Genomic DNA, 18,322 nt, shown 5'->3' with positions numbered 1-18,322 from the left:
GATGCGGGACTCGATCCCAGGACCTTGAGATCATGACCTGAGCCGAAGGCAGCGGCTTAACCCACTGAGCCACCCAGGCGCCCCCAGGCATATAATTTTTAAAGCTGAAATCTGTGACAGTAACCAGATAAGGGGACAGAGAGGTGTATGTACAGATTATAAGCAATTTTAAATAAATTGGTATTCAAACTATGTCGTTATAAGTTTAAGATGCAAATTACAGTCACAAAGCTAACCACTAAGAAAATAAATTTTAAAATATACAGAAAAGAGAATCAAAATGGTAGGCTACAGAAAAACAAGTGCATATCAAAAATGCAGTAATGAGGGGCGCCTGGGTGGCTCAGTGGGTTAAAGCCTCTGCCTTCGGCTCAGGTCATGATCTCGGGGTCCTGGGATTGAGCCCCACATCGGGCTCTCTGCTCAGCGGGGAGCCTGCTTCCCCCTCTCTCTGCCTGCCTCTCTGCCTGCTTGTGATCTCTGTCTGTCAAATAATAAAATTTTTTTTAAAAATGCAGTAATGGAAGAATTGAGGAATAAAAAAAAAATATGCCATATAGAGAACTAGCAAAATGGCAGAAGTCATTCCTTATTAGTCATTACTTTAACCGTAAATGGATGAAACTCTCCAATTAAAAGTCAGAGACTTGTGGAGTATGTTCTCTTAAAAGCTCCATCTATATGCTGTCCAAAAGAGTTTCACTTTAGATTCAAAGACACAAAGAGGTCAAAAGTAAAAGGATGGAAAAACGCATTCCATGCAAACAGTAAACCAAGGAGCGTGTGGGGTGGCTATAAATTTTACATTAGAAAAAGGGTTATAAGAAACAAGAAGGACATTATATACAGAAAAAAAATTTAATCCAACAAGATGATCCAACAATTGTAAGCATATAGCATCTGAATCAGAGCACCAAGTACATATGAAACAAGGAGAAATGAGGGAGAAATTGACAATTCTACAATAATAGTCGGAGACTTCATTATCCCACTTTTAATAATGGATAGAACGACCAGAGGAAAGATCAAGAAGGAAAGAGTACTTGAATGATGGTATAATCCAAGTACACCTAGCAGACATACATCCAGAACTCTTCACCTAACAATAATGGAACACACATTCTTCTCAAATGCACACAGAACACTGTCCAGAGTAAAACATATTTTAGGCCAGAAAACACATTTTTTTAAATTAAAAATTTTCGGCTTTATTGAGATATAATTGACATATAACATCATGTAAGTTTAAGGTATACAATGTGTTGATTCGATATGCTTCTATACTGCCAGTGTTTCCATCTGTAGCATTAGCCAACCTGTATCGCATCACATAATCACCACAGAAAATGAATTTTAATAAATTCTGAAAAATCATAAAAATGTCTTTTCTAATTATAGTGGAACAAAACTAGAAATCAGTAACAGAAGAAAAACTCACAATAATTGAAAAATTTTTTAAAATGCTCTTAAATAACCAGAAGTCAAAGAAGAAATCATAAAGGAAATTAGAAAATATTTTGAGACAAATGAAAATAAAAGCACAACATACAAAACATAGTGAATGTACTGAAAGCAGTGCTTAAGTGAAATTTCTACCTGCAAATATCTATAGTTAAGAAATCTCAAATCAGTAACCGAACTAAACACCTTAAAATTTTTTTAAAGTAGGCTCCGCACCCAATGTGGGGATAGAATTCATGACCCTGAGATCAAGTCTTATGCTTCACCTACTGAGCCAGCCAGGTGCCCCCATACACCTTAAAGGAACTAAAAAAGAGCAGCACAAACTGAGCCAAAGTTAGCAAAGAGTAGGAAATAAACATTAGAGTGGAGAAAAGTGAAATAATGAATAGGATAAAAAGAATATAGGAAACAAAACCAAAAAATTTTTTTTAAATCTGCAAAACTGGGGCTCCTTGATGGCTCGGTTGGTTACACGTCTGGCTTTGGCTCATGACAGAGCCTGCTCCATGACAGGCTCCCTGCTCAGCAGGGAGTGTGCATCTCCATCTCCCTCTGCCCTTGATTCCTGCTCAGGCTTTCTCTCTCTCTCTCTGAAATAAACAAATAAAATCTTAAAAAACAGCAGCAACAACAACAATCAGCAAGATTGACAAATATTTAGCTAGAATGTCAGAGAAAAAAGAGAAGACTCAAATTGCTAAAATCAGAAATTAAAGAGGGGACATTACTAACTTCACATAAATAGAAAACCTACCAAGTCTGAATCACCAAGAAATGGAGAATCCAGATAGATCTGTAACTAGTGACAAGGTTGAACCAGTAATCAAAAACCCTCCAATGAAGAAAAGCCTTGGACTGGATGGTTTTGCTGGAGAAGTCTACAAAACATTTAAAGAACTAATACCAATCCTTCTCAAACTTTCCCAAAAAACAAAGTGTAGAGAATGCTTTCTAACTCACTAACTCATTTGTTGCCCCAATACTGAGCCAGATAAAGACACAAGAGGAAAAAACAAAAACAAAAACTACAGATCAACATCCCCTATGAATATTGACACAAAAATTCTCAACAAAACATGAACTGAATTCCACAGCATATCAAAAGGATTATATATTGTGGCCAAATGAAATATAGTCCTAGAATACAAAGATGGTCTAAAGAGAATTAAGGGTGAAAAAATTACCTTATCTTCTCAACTGACAGAGAAAAATCTCGTGACACAATTCATGATAAAACACTCAACAGACTAGGAATGGAGCGAAACTGACTTAATATAAGAAAGTCACATATGAAAAACCCACGGCTAGCATTCTACTCAACGGTGTAAGAAGTGCTGCCACTGAGATCAAGAATAAGACAAACATGCTCGTCCCCCTCCCACAATTCTATTCAGCATTGTGTTGGAGGTTCTAGCCAGAGCAACTAGTCAAGAAAAAGAAGTAAAAAGCATCCACGTTAGAAAGGAAAAAGTAAAGTTATTTCTGCTCAAAGAAATGATTTTGTATGTAAAAAATCCTACGATTCTACAGAAAAAAACCTGTTAGAATAGAGCAATGTAGTAATACAAAATCAAGACACAGAAATCAGCCACCCCTCTACATACTAACAATGAGCAACCTAAAAGAAATTAAGAAAACAATTCCACTTATAATAGCCTCAAAAGTTATAAAATACTTAAGAATTAATTTAATCAACGAGGTAAAAGATTTGTACAATGAAAACTCTAAAACCTTGCAGAAAACAGAAGACAAGGAAATGGAAAGAAATCTCATGTAAATTGGGTTGTTTGTTGTTGAGTTTTAAGGGTAACAGTCCCTTATCAGGTAAGTCATTTGCAAATATTTTCTTCTGTGAGTTACCTTTGTATTCCGTTGACTGTGCCCTTTGGTGCACAAAATTTTCAAATTTTGTTAAGTCTAGTTTTTGTTTTTTCCTTTTATTACCTATGCTTTTGGTGTTGCCGAAGATACTACTGTCAAATACAATGTCATGAGGTTTTTCAGCTGTGTTTTCTAAATTTTGTATCTCACATTTAGGTGTTAAATCCAGTTTGAGTTAATTTTTGTATATAGTGTTAAGGGTCCAAATTCATTCTTGTTAATTTTATGTCACTGTATTTTACAATAAACAGATGTTTTAAAAACTGTCCTTCCCTTTCCTGAGTAACAGAAGAGCCTGTCCACTGAGGAGAGCAGGCACCGCCGTCCACCCAGGGTAAAGGCCGCCGACGACCAGCAGAGGTAAACCCCACTCGACGGAGCGAACACCGTCGCTCTGAGATGGGAACAAGACAGGATGCTGCTTCCACGGTCCGTGGTGCGTCTCCGTCCTCGGGGGAGGTCATCTGGTCTGACCTTCTGCATCAGTCCTGCTCGTCCGTCCCCTCGGCCCCCGCACTCCCCACCCTCCTCTTGTTCTTCTTCCCACCCAAGATGAACCTCTGATTCTCGGATCTTTTGATTCCACGATGAGTTTTTGGCCTCTTTTATCCTCACTTTTTCCAATGGGGCTGATTTTTACAAATTCATACGCTAAAGGGGCACCTGGTGGCTCACGCGGTGAAGCGTCCAACTCTGGACGTGAGGTCAGGTCGGGATCTCAGCCTGGGAGATGTTCCCTCCGTCCGTCCGTCCGTCCGTCCGTCCATATCAAAAGAAATGCACCTGCCAGAGTCAACCGAATCCAAACGACACAGCGCAGACCCGCACCCGTACAAGAGCCGAGCCGCTCAGTGCCCCGCTTCCCCAGGGACGCAGGACCGCGGGGCCGTCCCAGCCGCCCCCAGCCCGCCGTCTCGGGAGGAGCAACCGGGCAGCCGGTCCCCCCGCCGCGGCCTCACCCCCGCGCCCCGGCGGACCGTCCCCGCACTCTCCCCGGGTCCCCCCGCCGCGCTGCACAGGGGCGGGTCGAGGGCGCTCCCGCTCCCCGCAGAGACCCCGGCCCGGGTCCTCCCGCACCCGCGACCAGCTCCGCGGCCCGGCTCGCCCGCACGCTCCCTCCCCGCGCCCCCGGGGCTCGTTCGCGGGCCCCCTCCCCTGCGGAAGGTCCGACACTCCCCGGGGCCTCGCCGGGCACAGGGGTCACCGGGAGGGAACCGACCAGCGAGGGACACACAAACCGGAGTCCACGGACCCGGGCGCCGGCGGGGCCGCTTCTGGGGCGTGACCGGGAAGAGAAGCCGACGCGCTCGAGGCGCAGCCCGGAGACCCCTCTGCGGGGACACGTCCTCCGCCCCCGACCCGTCCCCGCCGGAGGCGCCCTGCACCCACCTTCCACCGCAAGCCCGCGTCTGCGGGGGCCGCGCCCCGCCCGCGTTCGGGGGCCACCGGGGAGCGAGTCCGCCTGGGCTCCGCAGGGGACGGCCGGACGCCCGTCCGCGGCCACCGCGGCGGCTCGGAGCGAAGCCGGTCTCGGCCGCGACCCGCAGCCGGCGTCCAGCACCCCGAGCGGCCGCAGGGCCCGACGCTCCTGACCCGGGGCCTCGGGAACCGGACGCCCGGACGGCGCGGGCCCCCAGCGACCGGGTCCGCGGGCCTCGGCGCCGCTCCGCCGTCAGGACGGCCTCCGGGCCGGGACCTCGGAAACCAGGAGTCCCGGCACCGAGAGGGTCAGGGTTCGCGGTTTCCCACGCGGCCTCGCTCCCCGCGACCCGGCGACCCGGCGACCGCTGCTGGCGCGGCGGCGGCTGTGCGCGGCCTCGGCGGCGTCCAGGGCCGGCGGCCACCGCGGCAGGCGGCACCGGGACGGAGCGCCCGCTCCTCGCCACCCCCGACCGCCGGCCTCGACGCCGCCCCCGCGCCCGACCGCTCACCGCGGGAGCCCCCTCCGCCTCGCTCCGCCCAGCGCGGGTCCCGAGCGGCGCCGCGACGACTTCCTCCCTCCGCGCGCCGGGCCCGGAAGTGACGTCGTGCGTGCGTGACGGGCGCTCGCGGCGCCGGGGGCGGGGCGCGAGGGAGGAGGGCCGGCCGGAGGGCGGGTCGCGGACCGGCGGAGCGGGGACCCCTGGAGCGAGGCGCGGAGGGCGGCGGTCCCGACGCCGTGGAGCCGCAGCGCAGGTACGGGGCGGCGGGGCGGCGGGGCGGCGGCGGGGGCTGCGCGGCTGCCGGCTGCGGGCGGCGGGGCGGGGGCGCCGTCCGGGCGGGGGCTGCTGGGTCATCCGCCCGTGCCGCCTCCCCGGCCGGGGCCGTTTCGCTCCGGCGCGTCCAGCCGCCGTCGGGCCCAGCCCCGGGCGCAGCGGCGCGGCCCTCACCGGCCGCCTCAAGCCTGTGGTGCCCAGCCGGGCGTTCCGGGCGTTCCGGGCGCTCGCGCCGCCTGCTGCGGGCCCGGCCGCGCCCCAACGGACACGCGCCTGCCGTTCCGGGCGCCCGCCCCGCGCGACGGCTCCGTCCTCGCTCTGCAGCGCGGAGGCTGCGGGGACCCTGCGGGCTCGGGCCCCGGGCCGCTCGGGGGCCCGTCCGCGTGGACGGCGCAGACCGGGTCGCAGCCCCGCCGGGCCCGGACGCCGCGACTTCCGACCCCGCCTGGGTGCTGGGGGCGGAGAGGTCCGGGGGCGCGGGGTGGCGTGCGGGCTTTCCCGGTGCGGGGCCTCGAACTCCTGTCCCGACTTCGGCGGCGGCGGGGCCGGGGGGCCTGGGGCGGGCGCGGAAGCCCCTGCTCGCGAGCCGTCCCGGAGGACCGCGGGGTGATGCCGTCGCGGAAGTTCGGGCGGGGGGAGCTTCGAGGGTCACGGACGGCCGCGTCGGGCTGGGTCCTGCGCTCGTCCTGCCCTGGGGTGAGCGCGGAAGCCGCCGCGCGGGTCGCGGCCTCACGGCGCTGGGGTGGAGGGCGGCGGCGCGGGTGCTCCGGTTTGCGGGTCGGGGCTGTGGGTCAGGAAGCCGCGTCTGGCCGTTCCCCGCGACCCCGGGGCTGCGTGTAAAGTCTGTGAGCTGGAAACTCGCACCGAGGAAGCGGCGGGGCGGGGGCCGGGCCGCACTGTCTGTCGGTCCAGGCGGTGGTGCGCGGCGGAAGCTTGGCGGAGGTCGCGGTCTCTGCGCGGACGGCCGGTCGGGGTCGGGGTCGGAGGGGTCACTCGCCTTCCGAACGGGCTGCGGGTCAGGGGCAGTGACGGTCCTTCCGCGCCACGTCCGGACGGAGCGGAGACGGAGCCCCGGAGCCGACCGCAGGTCCGGAGGGCGGGGGCCCCGTCGGGGAGCTCGCGGTGCGGGGTCGCGAGGACCGGGTCCCGTGGAGACGAGCAGGGGTGGGGGGATGCGGGCCGCGGTCTTCGGAAGCCAGCGGTGCGGGGCCGGGGTGCGGGGTCCCGGGGGCGTCGGTCTGGCGGGGACCAGGCCAGAAGGGCCTCGGCGTGGCCGAAGTGCAGTTCCGTGGCCCTCGCGGCCGGTTCCCGGCGCACAGGGTCGGGCCTGATGGGCGAGCGTCCGCGGACGGGGTCGCCGCTCTCCGCCCGCGGGCTCCGTCCGGCCGGGCCTGCAGGCTCCGTGGGGCCGCGCCGCCGTGGTCAGCGTTCGCCGTTCCCGACGCGGGTGTCCGCGGGGCGCCGCGTCGCGCTCACGGGCTCAGTGCGCGGGGCCGAGGTCGCGCTCCCCTGCGTGTGCCGAGGCGCGGGACGTCCGTTCCGGCGGGGAGCGCGGCCGCGGACCGGTGTCTGCGTCTGCGGCGGAAGCGCGGACGGCGCCGGGCGACCCCCGTCCGGCCGCGGCCTCCGAGGGCGCCCTGTGAAGCGGCCCCTCACCGCGCAGGGCGGGCCTCGAACGGCGGAGTCGGGCGTGTCGGGAGCTTAGTCGCGGCCTTCTCCGTCGTCGGGCCCCGGAGCGACACGGCGCGTGGTCCGGACGAGGCGGCGCCTGCGGAGGACGGGGCGGCGGTGCACGCGCCCTCGGAGGCACGCGGTGGCTCCCCGTCACCCGACGACGGACGTACCTGTGGCTGGACGCTCGGGCGACGCTCCTGAGACGTTCTGGGGAAAAGCTGGACTCGGTGGTGCTGCTTGCGGGTCAGAGGGTGAAGCTCCGGGGGCAGCAGCCGCGACCCTGCCGTGCGGTAGGGCAGTTCTCGGCTCCTGGTGGCGGAGCGCCGGGGTCGTCGTCGGTGCAGCGGCGGGCACGCGGGGGTCGGGGGCGGGTCAGCGTCCGAGGGGGAGTTCAGGAGTGGCCCGGACGGCGCACGCGGATGTCCGCCCGCGTTTCCTGCGATGAGGCCGGGGGACGGCGGGAGTCTCCGACGCGGGAGCGCAGCAAGGGCCTTGGGGCGCTGCACCGCAGGGGTGGCTGGCGGCCTCCGGTCCGCACGCTCCGGTCCGCACGCTCAGGACCGCACGCTCATGAGCCGGCTTTGAAGCTGGTCTCTTCAGCAAATACCCGTGCTTGCATTTCTGGGGATTTGGCCTGTATTTTAAAATTAAAAAGTGGCTTTTGGGGGATTTTTACATGGGATATATTTGTAATTTTCTGGTGCTCCAGAGTGAAAAATACATAATGAAACTTTATTTTTGTAGTTCCTGTTGTTAGAGTTTCCTAATTTTAGACACAATGTTTGCAAAAGCACCTTGTGTTTCCTCTGGACCCCCGAAAGGCCTCGCGCTTACCCGTCGGGCGCATAAAGGGCCGTGAACGGAAGAAAATACCTCGCTGTCGCCGTGTCCTCCAAGCGGAGCGAGTCTGCTGCTCGCGTCCGTCTTCCCCGCGGCAGACGCCGCCGTTCCGGAGCCCGCACCGAAGTGAAGTGCGGGGCGGCGCGACGGGGAGTCGGAGGCGCAGACGCGTCTGTGGGACCCTGACTGCGGCGGGAGGAGACCCGAGCACGAGCACGGGGGGCGCGTCCCGCACGCGGTAGCGCGCCTCGACCGGGGCCTCGACCGGGGCCTCGACCGGGGCAGCCGCCGGCTCGGAGAGAAGCCCGGGCCGTCGCTCGGGTCCGGGACTGAGAGGAGAGGCCGGTTCCCTTCGGCTGCCGAGACGCCTCGTGCGGACAGTCCTCGGCTGCGTCCGCCAGGGCAGAGCCGCCTGTCGGGGGCTGTGCGGTGCTGCACTCGGTGTCCTGCTCAGCTGCAGGGTTCGCCGCCGCGTGGGCCGGTCGCGGAGCGCACGTGATGCCGCGGACGCGGCTGGAGCCGGCGGGATAGTGGGCGCGAGTTCGTAGACCGCCGCGCCGGGTCCACAGGCGGCTGGGCCAGGCCGAGCTTCCCGACCGGTTCCTGGAGCACCTGTGTGTGCCGCTGGGTGTCGTTTCCCTCAGAGCGGCGTTGGCCGGCGCGCTGCGTTTTCGCCGCCTGCGGAGCGCCGGGGCGTCTGACGCGACGAGACGCCGCTCACCGCGACGAGACGCCGCTCACCGCGACGAGACGCCGCTCACCGCGACGAGACGCCGCTCACCGCACGCGCCATTTCCGCGGTCGGTCGGGCCGGGGCTGCGGCCCAGGGAACCTCGGCTTGAAGAGTCCAGGCCTGGAACCTAGTGTTTTAAAAAAGCACAGGCCCGTTCATCTTAGACGGAGGGCCTAGAGAATTAACGTATTTGTGTCTTGCTCAGGCTAAAAAGCTGACTGTGGGAGTCACAGTACTTGAGACCCACCGGACGCGTGCGTGGCGGCGCGGCCCAGGCCCCGAGTGAGGAGGGCGGCCTTGCGCGGCGGGCTCTCCGCGTCCTCGCCTGCTCCTCCTGGGCTCGGCGCGGCCGCTCGTTGCCGGTCCTACAGCCGGGGAGGCCCGGGCTCTGCTGACCGCATCCGTGGTCTGCGCCCAACCCTGGCCTGGCAGTGCCGGCGCCCGCGGGACTCTGAGCTCCCGCGGGGACAGCAGACGCGCACGGCCTCAGTGAGCGCGCGGTGCCCGAACCCGCTGTCACTAAAGGGCCTGGGACAGTTTGGGATCTTCCTACCCGGGTAATGGTTGGGGAGCTGCAAGTTTAAGGCCTTTTGGTTGTAGTCGGTCAAGCTGGGGGCGGGGGAGTCTCTCAGCATTCATCAGGATTGGCAAAGTGGGGATATTTTTTCATGTGTTTGCACATAAAATACATATACTTTTTCTTTCTGTTGACTCTAAATTTGTCTTGACATCAGGAAAGCCACCATAATATTTATAAAAATAGTGCACCTTTCTAGAAAAAGAGGTTGATATTCATTTTTTTTAAGATTTTATTTATTTATTTGACAGAGAGAGATCACAAGTAGGCAGAGAGACAGGCAGATAGAGAGAGAGGAGGAAGCAGGCTCCCCGCTGAGCAGAGAGCCCGATGCGGGACTCGATCCCAGGACCCTGAGATCATGACCTGAGCCGAAGGCGGAGGCTTAACCGACTGAGCCACCCAGGCGCCAAATATTCACATTTTAGAGTCAACTCTAGCTGGTGATTTCACGGCTCTGTGTGTATGTGTGTGTGTAGGTTTTAATATTTTATTATTTATTTGACCGAGAGAGAGCACACACAGGGGAAGCAGTCAAAGGAGAGGGAGAAGCTGATTCCCCACTTGAGCAGGGAACTTGATGCAGGGCTCAATCCCAGGACCCTGCGGTCATGACCAGAGCCGAAGGCAGACATGTAATTGACAACGCTGCTGTGATATGGGATGAATTTAGGTTGTGCTTTTGTTGTAATGCCATTGCAAGGTGTTTGTGTTCTTAACTGTCATTCCGTTTCATTAGGAAGTGTATTGCACGAAAGTTGTACAGTTAAGTAAACCATTATTTTTTTAAGGTTCTATTTCTTTATTTGACACATAAAGAAATCACAAGTAGACAGAGAGGCAGGCGGGGGAGGGGGCGGAGGGGGAAAGCAGGCTCCCCGCCGAGCAGAGAGCCCGATGCGGGGCTCGATCCCAGGACCCTGCATGACCTGAGCTGAAGGCAGAAGCTTAACCCACTGAGCCACCCAGGCACCTGAGTAAACCATTATTTATTGTGTATTTTCATATGCAGCTACTTCAGGTAATTCCAAATTATTTTTTTTTAAAGTATTCTAATACAGTTCCTCCGGTATATTGTAAATTATGACCTAGCAGAATCAAGAACATCCTTATTCATCTTTAGTCAGTAAACAAGAGGTGGAAGTGTTGTTGCCTAAATGTAGTTATGTAACTTAGTGGTTCCTTAATTGCATTTCCATAGAGCTTTTGGCATTGTTTTTTAAACATCTTCCTGAAAAATGACTTGGGCTAGTGACCACAGTTTTGAATAGGATATTACAAGAAGAATGTAAATTAAAAAAATGTGAAAACAAAAAACAGAATTGTATGCTGATGAGATAAAATGTCTAAAATCCATTGTAATTAGTGTCTCAGGAATTAATATGCTTGGCTTCTATTTAGCCAGTTGAGTTATATCTTTATTTGTATAAATTAAGTAGCCACTGCAGTTGTAGTGTGGTAAGTGTAGGGTTTTTTTGTCTAGGCTTTCAAATGTTGTACAGTCATGGGCGGACACCTCTTAAGTATCATTTAGGAGGATTAATCAGATGGCAAAGGGCGTTCATACCCATATGCTAAAACTGCTCCATATTTAAGTTCTTTGAATAGCAACTGTATGTAAACACTGGTTCCTTCCAAGAGCTTGCTTTTGTTCTTGGACGTACTTGGGAACAAAGTGCAGATACTTTTTTGTCATTGTTGTTACCCACAAGAGGGTATAGGCTATTTATTTCAAGAAGAACTTTCCCATCCCTGTGTAGATGATCGAAAAAAAAAAGAGAGAGAGAGAGAGAAATAAGAACTTTTGCTTTCTTAGTACTTAGGGCTAGTAATTGAATAAGTAAATTAGAAAATAAAAATCTCAACTTATTTCTTATTTTGTTTAAAGTAGTGCTTGAGAAATAAGCTAAGATTCTTTGACGTTTAAAGTTCTTAGATTCTAACAGAAAAACTGATCAGGAGGTTGGATTTTTAGGCCCAGCCAGTTCCAGCCCCAAACACAACCACTGAGGGTTACAAGGGTGAGTCTGCCATTTATGTAAGTGTGGTGAAAATTTGTCTGTTTCATTCTTCAGTCAAAGCTTGGACTGTATTTGGAGAAGAAGAATTAAGTGCTTTTTAAAAGATTTTTTTTAAGACTTTATTTATTTATTTGACAGAGATCACAAGCAGGCAGAGAGGCAGGCAGAGGGGGAGAGGGGAACAGGCTTCCTGCTGAGCAGAGAGCCCGATGTGGAGCTTGGTCCCAGGACCCTGAGACCATGACCTGAGCCGGAGGCAGAGGCCCAACCCACTGAGCCACCCAGGCGCCCCTCTACTTATTATTTTAAGACCCACAAGAAATGGTTGTTTTTTGTAATCAATATTTATGTGTATTTACTTACATGTTTACTGTTTCCATTACTTTTTGATCCTTCCTTCTTTGTGTTTCTCTTTGGGGTAAACTGATTTTTCTTTCCATTTGAAGAGTTCTCTCTCCTATTTCTTCTAATGCTAGTAGGCCCATAATGAATTCTTTATAATTTTTATTTTTTACTTTAAAGAGAGTGTGCATGAACGGTGGTGAATGGGTTGGTGGCGGGGGGTGGGGGGGGATAGTGTGGAGAGGCACAGAGGGAGAGAGAGAATCCCAAACAGGCTCAACGTGGAGCCTGACACAGGGCTTGATCTTACCACCCTGAGATCATGACCTGAGCTGAAATCTAGAGTCAGATGCTTAACTGACTGAGCCACCCAGGTGCCCCTATTCTGTCTTTATTTTTAAGGGGAACAAGTTATTAAACACCACATTCTAGGGGGGCATTTTTTTTCCAGCACTTTCAATAGGTCATTCTGTTGTCTTAAGGCATTTATGATTTCTTTTGAAAATTTAGCTCTTAGTTTTATTGTCCCACTTATGAAAGTAATGTGTTTCTTTTCCTCTAGCTGCTTTCAAAAGTTTCTCTTTGTTTTTGATTATCAGCTGTTAAGTATGCTGTATCTCTGTGTTGTGTTTTCTGCTTTGGGGTTCACAGAATTTCTTGGATTTGTTGTCTTTTTATCAGTTTTAAATTTCATTAATATTGCTTCTTATTCATTCTTTCCTCTTCTTTTGAGGAACTTCAGTTACATACTCCATAGACTTTTCCACAATGTCCCTGATTCTCTTTATACTCCCCCCCCCACACTGTATTTCCTATTAGTTTTTCCTACTGCTTCATTGTGGGTGTATTTTATTGACTTGGGTTCCAGTTCTAATCTTCTCTTCTGTTAGGTCTGGTCTGCTCTTAAATCTACCCTTTGAAGTCTTAGTTTTAGTTATTATACTTTTCAGGTCTAGCATTTCATTTCGATTTTTAGGGATTACAATTCTCAGTTCATTTTTAAAATATGTTCTGGGGCGCCTGGGTGGCTGCCTTGCCTCAGGTCATGATCTCGGGGTCCTGGGATCCAGCCCCAAATCAGGTTCTCTGCTCAGCGGGGAGCCTGCTTCCTCCTCTCTCTCTGCTGCCTCTCTGCCTGCTTATGATCTCTGTCAAATAAATAAATAAACTCTTAAAAAAAAATGTTCTTTCCCCTTTTTCTCACCTATTTTTAATTTATTTTTCACTTTAAAATTTTAATTTTAATTTTAATTTTTTTTTAATTTTATTTATTCATTTGACAGAGAGAGAGGAGAGAGATCATAAGTAGGCAGAGAGGCAGGCAGAGAGAGAGGAGGAAAGCAGGCTCCCTGCTGAGCAGAGAGCCTGATGCGGGACTCGATCCCAGGACCCTGAGATCATGACCTGAGCTAAAGGCAGAGGCTTAACCCACTAAGCCACCCAGGTGCCCCAATTTTAATTTTTTAAAAAAGGTTTTATTTATTTAGATCACAAGTAGGCAGAGAGGCAGGCAGAGAGAGTAGAAAGCAGGCTCTCGACGCGGGGCTCAATACCAAGACCCTGAGATCATGATGTGAGCCAAAGGCAGAGACTTAACCCACTGAGCCACCCAGGTGCCCTTATTTTTCACCTTTTTTTAAAAAAAAATAGGGAATTTAAATAAATATCTATTTTTTTTTTTTTAAGATTTTATTTATTTGTTAGAGAGAGAGTGAGCACAGGCAGAGAGAGTGGCAGGCTAGAGGCTGAAGGAGAAGCAGGCTCCCTGCCGAGCAAGGAGCCCGATGTGGGACTCGATCCCAGGACGCTGGGATCATGACCTGAGCCGAAGGCAGCTGCTTAACCAACTGAGCCACCCAGACGTCCCAATAAATATCTATTTAAAAGTCTTTCTGTTAACTTCATTGTCTGGATCATCTGAGCATCTCTTTCTATTGTCTTTTTTTTTTTTCTTTTTGGTTTTTAATTCTGTAAATACTAGGTGTTGTGAATAAAATGAAGCTCCGGAAGGTACTCTTTTTGTTTTTCAGAGAGAAAATCTCTCCTCCCTTTTGAGTAGGGGCTTATCACCTAATCCTATTAGGGACTGAGCTGCCGGTTGAAGTTGTGTTGCTGGGTCGATAAGGCTTTGTTCCCTCGGGTTTACCTTTACTACTATCAAGTAGTCGTCCAGAGCTTCCCACCCGTAGGGGAGTGAATTCACCGGAGTCTCTTCCCCTGGTGGCTTATATACTGTAATCTTTGTTTCTTGAGAACAGTGAGATTACTGAAAATTCCACTTTTTTTTTTGGTAAAGATTGTATTGATTTGAGAGAACGTGGGCAGCGCCAGCGCAGGAGCACAGGCCGCGGAGGGGGGCAGAAGGAGAGGGAGAAGCAGACTCCCTGCTAAGCAGGCGCCTGACCCACTCGGGTGCTCCAGCTCCAATCCTGGGGTAATGACCCGAGCCAAAGGCAGAAGCTTAAACGACTGAGCCACCCAGGCCCCCCCACTTAAAAAAAAAAAAAAAAAGATTTTATTTTTGAGTAATCTCTACACCCAACATGGGGGTTGAATTTACAACCCCAAGATCAAGGGGTGTATGTATGTTCCACCAACTGAGCCCACCAGGCGCCCCTGTAAATGCCACTCTAGATTTTCAGAGGGTTTCCCAATGGTTTTGAAGCCCTCTCTTTGCAGCTGCAAAATTTGGTATAAGTCCTTGGGCCTGGCGGGGGGGGGGGGGGGTGGGAGGAATCAGCCTTCTGTTAAGCCCAGCTCTCTTTGACTCTGTTTGACTAGGATTTTGGCTCCCTGAGTCTTGCCTTTCCTCTTTTCCAAAAGCTCTTGTAGTTCTTCCTAAAGTAAGTCTGGATTCTCATCACTTTGTCCCAGGCATGGATACACTTGGGGCAAAAGTGACTGCAGAATGTCGCTTTGTTTCTCCACAGTTTCTCTCTTTTTCCAGAATCCAGAGGCACCTAGATTCCTTTAGATTTTCTGATGCCTTTAAATAATGGATTTTAAACGTGTGTCTAGCTTTCCTTGTTCTCAGCAGGAGTGTTGGTCGCCACAAACTACTCCATTGTATTTAGAAAAGAAGGTCTCCTACCAGTAAGGAAGTCATGAGAAGAAATTGGTTTTTTAATAATTGCTGTGCTTGCTTTATAATTCTAGTTCTGGAAGAGTAGTCCTTAGCCACATCATCTGGGAACTTCTTAGGAATGTGGATTCTCAGGCCCTGCGCCTGACCTCCTGAATCATAAACTCTGGGTTGGGACCCAGCACTCTGTGCTTTAATAAGTCCTCCATGTGATACTGATTGCATGCTAAAATTTGGGAATAACTGCTTCATAAGATAGTTGTTTTGCTGTTTAAAATTTCTACTTATATCTTCACTGGGCCCTGGAGAGTGTATATGGGGGAAAGAAATGAAAGAAAATGGTCTGTATAGGTATTTTTTAGTCTTCGGAATAAATAATTCAATAAATTTAGGAAATGTGTATTGATTAGTCAGTCTGTTCTGGGCACTGTGCTGTGTGTCTGTGAACACGGAATGGACATGTAAGCAAGCTTTTACAATAGAACATATTGCAGTAGCTGTATTTATAAAATGCTGTATGAACCAGAAAGAATTATTCTGTAAGTGGGAAAGGGGAGTCAGATGTTGTTTGAACGGGGTGGAATTTGAAGGTGGACTAACAGGAGGGTTTCTGGGCTTGTTCATGAAGACGATGACTGTGTAAGTTACTGTGCAGAGCAGGTCATTTTGAGGACCCAAAGGGGGCCTTTCTGCTAGGGTAGCAGACGGATGCCGGGGCTGTTCTCATGAACTGCGATACGCGATTAACCGGTTTGGGAAGAGCCAAGTGATGCTGCGAACCCCGGTTCTGTGTTACCTTGTGGAAAACTCGTTGCTTTCAAGTATTTGTTTACAGTTACTGTTTATAATTCTTAATGGATGATTTTTGTGGTTTTCTTAGGAGTACTCTAAGCAGACTAGCGCAGGGTGACTCAAAACTATACAGATTCATGCTTTCGTAGTTACAGAGGCTAGAAATCTGAAATCAAGGCGTCCACAGGGCCCAAGTTCTCTGCGAAGGCTGTAGGGAAGATGATTGCTGGCTGCCCTGTAGCTCCTTGGCTTCAGCCGCATCATTCTGATTTCCACCTCGATGGCCACGTGGCCTCTGTGTCTTTATACCTGGGTGCCTCTCAGGGCCTTCTTACAAGGATACCAGTTACTGGAGTTAGGGCCCACCCTAATCAGCATGACCTCATTCTATAATTACATCTGCCTAGAGCTGATTTCCAAATCAGGTTTCTTCCGCAGTATTGAGTTCAGCCTGTCTTTTGGGGGGCCATAATTCAACCCCAACAGATGGTACGTTTTTTATTTTATTCTGTCTTAAGGTTTTATTTATTTGAGGGGGCAGATAGCAAGAGAGAGCATGAGTTGGGGGAGAGGGGCAGAGGGAGAGGGAGAGGGAGAAGCAGGCTCCACGCTGAGCAGGGAGTGCAGTGTGGGGCTCGATCCCGGGACCCCAGGAGTGGGACTGAGCTGAAGGCAGATGTACAACCAACTGAGCCATTCAGGCACCCCAGGAGGGTATGGTTTTCGCAACTTTTGAAAGTTTCTGGAGTTTAATGGGATTATATTTTTATTATACACAAGATACTTCTCAGTGGTTTAGAACATAATGTATTTCATTGAGCTGTCTAACGAATCTGAATAAATACATGTTCCGTTCAGGCAATTGCTTTTTGTAGTTCTCGTCTCATAGGTGTGTGTGTGTCACTTTGTGCAGCCGCAGCTGGGTGAGGCCGAGGTGTCGGGGCCGCCGCGAAGCTAAAACTGCCGTGTGACTCTCAGGGAAACGAGCTGTTCATGGTTGAAACCACATAATGTGCTGCAGTTTGTTGCTCGTTTAAATGGAGTGAAGAGAGGGTGTATCTGGTCATTTACTTTCCCAAGAAACGGACCCGTGGAGGACTGACCGCTGCCAGCGAAGGGAGATCGGAGCACGGTGCGAAGTAGAGCAGAGTTTGTGTCGCTAGCCTGGGGCATGGCAAGCTCAGGTTGGCGTCCTAATTGGGCTTACCCGGAGAGGGTGCGACATGGACTTCGACTTGGCACAGTGGCAGATTGTTGTCGGGAGCTCCCTCCCCGAGAATGCGGCTCTGCTGGCTCTGCTCATTCCGCAGCATCGACTCAGCGTTCTCTTCATGGCTTGATTACGAAGTGGGCAGGCCAGTGTTTGGATACTTTGTTTTGTTAAATTTAACATTGGAGCTCTGCCACTGATTCTCAGTGCGATATATTTCTTTAAAGATTTATTTATTCATTTGTGAGAGAGAGAGCAGGAGCCCAGGCCGGGGAGGGGCCGAGGGAGGTGGACCGGGAATCTCAGGCAGACGCCGGAGCCTGAGGCTGGGCTTGTCTCCTGACCCTGAGATCCTGACCTGAGCCAAGTGAGAGTCTGATCCTGTACCCTGAGCCACCCAGGAGCCCCCTCAGTGTGATACTTACATTCATTTTGGAAGCAATGTAGTTAATAGAAACTCAGTGACATTTGGATATGGATTTTAAATATTGTCTGATTAAAGCGGTGATAATGTCTTCATAATATAAAGTCAGGGACTAAAAGATAACATAAAAAAAGAACACCTGTAGGGGCGCTTGGGTGGCTCAGTGGGTTGAGCCTCTGCCTTCAGCTCAGGTCATGATCTCAGGGTCCTGGGATGGAGCCCGGCAACAGGCCTTCTGCTCAGTGGGGAGCCTGCTTCCCTTCCCCCCACCCCACCCCCAGCGCCTGCCTCTCTGCCTACTTGTGATCTCTCTGTGTCAAATAAATAAATAAAATCTTAAAAAAAAAAAAAAAAAAAAAAAAAAAAAAAAAAAAAAAAAAAAAAAAAAAAAAAAAAAGACCATGACCTGGGCCAAAACCAAGATCAGAGACTTAACTGATTGAACCACCAAGACATGATTGAACCTCCTCTGGCCCTTGTTTTGGGGGGTACTTCAACCCAGATTGAATCCTAGTTCTGAAGCAGAATTCATAGTAATCTCAACTGTCTCAGAAATAGAGATAATTCTTACTCTGTCTTCCCTAATGTGAATGGGTCAATTGAATGATGCATTCTGTATGCCCAGGTTGTTCCGTAAAAGCGTATTTTTATTGAACTGATGTGCCCCTCTCACCTTCCTCCTGGGTGTAGTAACTTGCCTCTGGATTATGGCTTTACTAATGAGGGACAGGTCTTTTGGGGCAGGAAAGACAATTCCGTCTCAGGCCGTTGATCCCCTTGTGTTTTCCCCGAACTGAAGAGGATATGCTGCTTACGTAGCTCTGATGTCTAGTCTAGGTGTGTTGAAAGTACCTGCTTTGCCCCCTGAAACAGAGCTACCGTCACCACTGTGATAGCCTTTCAAACCCTGGCGTGTACTTTGGAGATTCACTTGCTCTCTTTGTTTTCCATATTTAGAAATAATCTGAGTGATATGCTTATCTGTCTGATACACATTGGTTCAATCATAAATGTTATTTGAATTTTAAAGTGGAATTTTTAATAACTCCCTAACTTGAAATTACAGATTAACAGAAAATTGCAAAGA

At 51.2% G+C, this 18,322-nt stretch overlaps 2 protein-coding genes across 4 annotated transcripts in view; both read left to right on the top strand.

Annotated features, from left to right (window-relative positions):
• Positions 1-3,717, top strand: part of KCTD7 (potassium channel tetramerization domain containing 7) — a 23,519-nt gene extending 19,802 nt beyond the window's left edge. The window contains exon 5 of the mRNA XM_059414762.1: positions 3,635-3,717. Within this exon, the coding sequence (XP_059270745.1) occupies position 3,635 (1 nt within the window). The 3' untranslated portion in view covers positions 3,636-3,717. The remainder of the gene's footprint in view (positions 1-3,634) is intronic.
• Positions 3,718-5,412: 1,695 nt separating this feature from the next.
• Positions 5,413-18,322, top strand: part of RABGEF1 (RAB guanine nucleotide exchange factor 1) — a 49,531-nt gene continuing 36,621 nt past the window's right edge. For 2 of the 3 annotated variants that reach the window (XM_059414756.1, XM_059414755.1), the window contains exon 1: positions 5,413-5,520. The gene's annotated coding sequence lies outside the window, so the exon portion shown is untranslated. The remainder of the gene's footprint in view (positions 5,521-18,322) is intronic. The other variant, XM_059414753.1, reaches the window with a different exon arrangement.

The sequence above is a fragment of the Mustela nigripes genome, chromosome 11 (genome assembly GCF_022355385.1).
Source record: "Mustela nigripes isolate SB6536 chromosome 11, MUSNIG.SB6536, whole genome shotgun sequence".
In the NCBI taxonomy this organism is placed as follows: Eukaryota; Metazoa; Chordata; class Mammalia; order Carnivora; family Mustelidae; genus Mustela; species Mustela nigripes.
Note: the sequence above shows the minus strand (reverse complement) of the source record. Positions and strands in the feature narration are given on the sequence as shown.